At 39.5% G+C, this 6000-nt stretch overlaps 1 protein-coding gene across 7 annotated transcripts in view; it reads left to right on the forward strand.

Moving 5' to 3' along the window:
* Positions 1–6000, forward strand: part of Bend7 (BEN domain containing 7) — a 97793-nt gene that overhangs the window by 67108 nt on the left and 24685 nt on the right. For all 7 annotated transcript variants that reach the window (XR_007349723.1, XM_048809190.1, XM_048809191.1 and 4 more), the window contains exon 6: positions 323–442. Coding sequence is in view for 6 of the 7 variants with exons in the window: in XM_048809190.1 (XP_048665147.1) it covers positions 323–442 (120 nt within the window). In the remaining variant the exon portion in view is untranslated. The remainder of the gene's footprint in view (positions 1–322; positions 443–6000) is intronic.

Genomic DNA, 6000 nt, shown 5'->3' on the forward strand with positions numbered 1-6000 from the left:
GTGATTTTCTCAGTGTTTTCAGCCAGTTTCATTTTAAAGCACAATCCACCATTGGTAGCCAGAGGCAGCTGATAATCATCTTTATCATTCAGATTTGGAAAGCACACACTACACAACTGACATCCTTTAGAAGTAGACTTTTGGTGGGGGGCTCAGTGGTAGAGCACATCCTTAGCATAGGTGAGTCCCTGGGTTTAGTTCCCAGCATCTCCAAACAAGAAAGAACTAGACTTTTGTTTTCTTCTTGGGCTATATTCCTATTTCAGATCTGCATATTTTATTTGTTAAAGTATATAACAGTATATTTCATATTCTCTTTCAGTCTTCACAGAAAAGTACTGTACTGCTAACCATGTGGATAAACTTCCTGGCCCAAGAGACTGGGTACAGATTCTACAGGATCAAATTAAACTGGCCAGAAGAAGGTTAAAAAGAGGCTCAGGTATGAATAGGTTGTAAAAAGGTAATTGTGGAAGTACTTTATTGTATTGTATTTATTCTTAGCCTTTGTAAAGCACAAAATTTTTCTCTAGGTTAGTTTAGTAGGAAACTTTGTTTTTTGAAGGAAAAGCTCTACATAATGTGCTTTGGTTAGCTACCTTAAAGTCTTATTCCAGATTTGGAAACTCACCTTAAGATTATGTAGTAAAGATTATGACAGGCCATTTGTTTTGAATAGTACAAAGGAAAAAGATTGCTAATCTCATTTATGGTCCAATGTGTCTCATATAAAACTAGGTCTCTCTTTTGTGGTTTTCTTCTATTTGCCTATTTATTCTTGTTTGTTTGGGTCTGCTTGATTTATTATTTATAAAGTTGTTTAAGATTTTTTTTTATTAGCAAAAATCCTTCAATAAGAACCATCACATCAAGGAAGAAGGAATGTATGTGTGTTTAAAATCTGGGCTTGGGCTTGGAAATTTGGGGTTTATCCTTCCAGGAAAAGTGAACATCAGTTGCATTGTGACAATTTAGATTTGGTCATTTGAAATCTCAGGCTCCCCAAAGTGACAGTGGGCCATTATACCAATGAGAAATCCCTTGAGGTCAGTTTTTTCCTATCATACAGAAATAGTTGTCTTGGGCTGGGGACATAGCTCAATTGGTAGAGTGCTTCCCTCGCATGTACAAGGCCCTGGTTTCAATCCCCAGCACCAAAAAAAAAAGTTGTCTCTAGGAGGCCACAGATTTCAATTTAAAAAAAAAAAAAAAATCTTCATACATTCGTACATCTATTTTGAAAAACAGTGTGGAGGGTCCTCAAAAAGATAGAAACAGTACTATCATATTATCCAGCAAACCCACTTCCAGGTATCAATGAAAGTATGTTGAGAGCTCTCTGCACTCCTGTATTCATTGATACATTTTCCCCCATAGTCATGGAATTGATGTAAGTGTCCACCAGTAGTAGATCAATGCATTTTTTAGAAATGTGGTATATATATACAATGGAATACTGCTTACTCAACCTTAAAGAGGAGTTTCATTTGCATCAGCATGGGCAGGCCTGGAGGGTATTGCACTAAGTAAATCAGGCACAGAAAACAGATACTCGTGATCCCACTGTGGAATCTAAGAAAGTAGTACTCACTGAAGTCAAGATTAGAATGGTGGTCACCAGGAGGCTGGGGGAGACTAAGGGATGCTAGTCTAAGTATACAAAATGACAGGAGGAATAAGATCAGGGGATCTGTTATGCCGTATGGCAACTAACAGTGTTAATTGTTAATAACACACTTGAAAATTAAGGGAGTAGACTTTAAATGTTTTTACCACAAAGTATGCAAAGCGATCCTATTAATTAACTCATTAACCACTCCACAATGTATACATATTGTGAATGTGTTTCAGAAAAACAGGTACATCATAAATATTTACAAATTTTGTCAATTAAATAAGATGAAAAAAAAATCCAGATCAAACACCATGGCATCTGACTTTTGGAACCCCTGTGGCTAGAGTATGAGTCAGTTTGGGAGGTGGACTTTGAATATGAAAATGATCTCTAGCAAACACATGAGATTCTTCTCTGTCTTAGTCCATTTGTGCTCCTGCAGCAAAATACTACAGGCTGAGTAATCGATTTATAATGAACAGAAATGTATTGGCACACAGTCCTGGAGGCTGGAACTCCAAAGAGTGAGGGACCACAGCTGGCAAGGGCCTTCTTCCTGCATCCTCTCATGGCCAAAGAGTGAAGAAAGGGTGAGAGAGAAGGGGAAAAAATGAGGACCAAACTCAGACTTTTATAAGGAGCTTACTTCTGCAGTAATGAACCCACTCTGAAAACAATAGCATTTATCCAGTGGTGAGGGCGGGGCCTAATCACACCCCACCCCCAGCACTATGGCATTGGGGATTAAGTCTCTAACGCATGAACTCTGGGGGACACACTCAAACCATAGCAGTCTCTCACAGATCCCTTTCTAGTGAACCCTTCCCAGTCAGCCGTGACCTTGTCACTCAGGCTCTACCAGAGCAGGGACCAGCAACTGAATCATGTTTGTGTCCCAGGTGACACATGGTATGTGAGACAGGCTGACTCTCAAGAAATATTAGTTGAATGAATCAATGAAAATGTCAGTAACTTCAGAAGACTTGTTGTTTGCCTGAGTTGAAATCACTGGAAGCCTGTAGAACATTTCAAGAGTCCCTTCTTGGGGTTCAAATGTTTATCCCATTCCCTCCAGAACTCATGGGGTGGCAGTGTCCCTGAGCCCCATCCTCAGGAACAAGATTCTTCAACTCCTGGTGACACTTTGTGGTCATCCCTGAGTCCCTCTCCTTCCTCCTTATTCTTCTTTCCCAGTTTCCTCTCTTATTCTTTCCTTCCCCAAATCTCCTGCTACATTAACTCTTAAAGGTCCCCTGCATCCTCCCTGAGTTCCTTCACAAAAATACCTTCTTATTACGTTAGTCCTGCTAGGTTTCATATCCCTGGAAGGGTTGAGTTGGGAGGGAAAAGGGAAAAAATTAATAAATAAAAGAACACTTTTAGGGCTGGGGATGTGGCTCAAGCGGTAATGCGCTCACCTGGCATGCGCAGGGCGCTGGGTTTGATCCTCAGCACCACATAAAAATAAAGATGTTGTGTCCACCGAAAACTAAAAAGTAAAAAAATATATATATTAAAAAAAAGAACACTTTTAGAGTTGAAGACACATAAGTTGCCCAGAAGGTTTACCCAGTGGGTAACACCAGCTTAGCACTGATGATGTCATGTTGGGTGTCTCATCTTAATTTTATGGTCCAAGTATTAAGTCTGAGTGTTGACCACACCAGTAACTACTAAGTTGGCCTGTGTGCCTGGATTCTACTTTGGATGTCTTGACTGAGTAAGAACTTCCATTTCCTATTGATTTGCAAGGTGGAAATTGTTGACCCCCCCAAATACAAAATACATATGTTGTATTATATACAATATAATATTCTAGTTTAAGAGAAATCTAAATGTGTCCTAATATAGAGACCTAAGTTCAAGATCAGTAAGCCCAGAGAAAAGGCAAGGGGCCAGTGTACCAACCAAGAACCAGCCACCCAGCCACCTTTGCTTCTCCCAGACCCTAGTCCCAACTGTGCCACCAACTTTGAGCTAGCCTGAGCAGACAGAAGATCCCTGTATGAGTGGCTGTCCCCTTTCTGCTTCACAAGGGCTGCTCAGGGCAGATGCAGCAATCAGAGATACTTGAAGCTCTCTGGGATCTTGAGGGGAAGGAGCTGTGTATAACAGGACTGTTGAGATTACTAATTGACGTGCTACAGAGACCACCCAAGAAAGGAAGGAGAGGCTTTGTGTTCCAAAACATGCGCGCCTCTCACGGAAGAGAGTGAACTAAAGGCCCTAAAGGGCTTGAAATTTTTAGAAGAAACCTTTAAAAGTAGAAGTAACAAAAAGTAGGGAGATATTGTGGAAGGCTATTCCCAGGGACTGAGAAGGGCTTTGCTGTACCACAGGATGACAGTAGGAAATTTGGTTTCAATGTCATTCTGGTGCCTTTGCCAAGTTGTATGTGTCCAACAGTGTCCAACATAATCAGACCTTTTTTCTTTTCCCCCCTTCTCATCAGATGCTGAGACCAGTGATAAGTTCTGGTCTCTTCCCACCAGCAAACATGACTGCACGCAGTAGGGCTGCACAGTAGGGCTCCACATCGCCCTTCCTACCTCCCACAGACTGGTCAGTGAACACATTTCTTGATTATCACAGCATTTCTATTAATAATTCACATTTCCAGTGCTCGCTTTCCCCCCAGCACACACACCCACAGAGTGGGACCCAAACTGTAGCCTGCTCCCCACCCTTCCCTTCCTTCTCTCGGAAGCTTAGAAGATCACCCACTCCTGTTCTGTAGGCATCAGGATATTTGACTTAGGACACTTTAGTTTTTGAGTGCCGGGTTTAGATAATCTACCTAGATATCAATGACATGTTTAGAAACCTGTTCTATTAGTGACTGAGAAGTGGAAGGTGGCCGTAAGACAAAACCACCCCTGACATACAGACCAAACCAGACCTAAATAATAGCACATCAGCCCTGGTCTGCCAAACAGAGTCTGTCTCCCAATCTGTGAAGTGCTGCTACATATCCTTCTCAAGCAGCACAAAAGTGGGACCCCAGCAATCAAAACTAGAGCCACTTGGATTTCCTGCAGGGGACAAGGGACCTGGATCAATAATGTTACTTGCTCTCGTGTGCGCTGTCTTGATTATTTTCCATCTAAACGATAATACAAACAGTGGTCTCATAGATATTCCCCAATTTCAACCTTATTTATCATATTTGGCTCAATTCCTGGAATTAGGTGCAGACTCTGACTGGGCAAGCTAATCAACTATCCGCTTAGGGAAGTCTGCCCTGCCCCACATGGATTTGAAAGGTTGTTATGCAAATCCAAACAGAAATTCATTTGGGGCTCTCATCACATGTAATCATTTTTTTCTATAACTGGAATGATTCCTTTCCTGGTGTTGATTTTTATCATTTTCATTAGATTACTTCCTCAGAGCTGAAATCACAATTTATTATTTGTGTTAGATCCAAGAGTAAAGCTGTCATTGCTATTAAATTTTTATTGGACTTGCTCGATCTTTTCCAAATTTTACAACTTGATTGTCACCAGGGAAGAAAGAGTGTGAACTTGTTGATACAGATAGATGTTATAATTAAGTTTAGGTAACATAGTGATGTCCTTCATCCATGACACTTGGTGTCCCTGTTCATGCAGCTAGCTTATACTAATTTATATATAATAATTTACATAAACCTAGGTTGTTTATGTTCTGTTCTGACAAAAGAAAATAATTGCATAGGCCTGTTTATGGAAAGTAAGGATAGCTGAATTATAAAGGGAAGAGAATGTATACTCCAAAGTGATTTTTGTTGTAACTGAATGAAAAGCAATTATGAACCTAAACTGCAAGTTACTAAAGTACAAAATGAACTAAAATTTGAAGATTTTTTAAAAAATTAGCTCATAATGATGCATGTGTTTGTGTTTGGACTATTAATGGCAAAGAGATTAAGAGCACAGATTTAGTTCATTGTCACTTACTAGCTGTGTTACCCTGAGTAATTTCTTCACCTCCCTGTTTCCTCATGTGTTAAAATGAGCATAACAACAGAGCTACATCGTAGGAGTTCATAGGAGTTCATAGGAGACCTACATCATAGGAGCTCTTACATTGCATGTAAGAGCTCAGTAAATGGAAAGTATTTAACAAATGATGGTAGTTAGTCATCATTATTTATTGTTATTTTTAGATATATTTTTTAAAATTCTTGATAACAGTATGGCAATTTGTAAATCAATGGATGTGTAACTGATGTGATTCTGCAATCTATGTATGGGGTGAAGGTGGGAGTTCATAACCCACTTGAATCAAAGTGTCGAATATGATATGTCAAGAAATTTGTAATGTTTTGAACAACCCACAATAAAAAATTAAAAAATAAAAAAAAAATAAAATAAAATAAAATCTAAAAAAAAAAAAAAATTCTT

The sequence above is a fragment of the Marmota marmota genome, unplaced genomic scaffold (genome assembly GCF_001458135.2).
Source record: "Marmota marmota marmota unplaced genomic scaffold, marMar, whole genome shotgun sequence".
NCBI classification, from domain to species: Eukaryota; Metazoa; Chordata; class Mammalia; order Rodentia; family Sciuridae; genus Marmota; species Marmota marmota.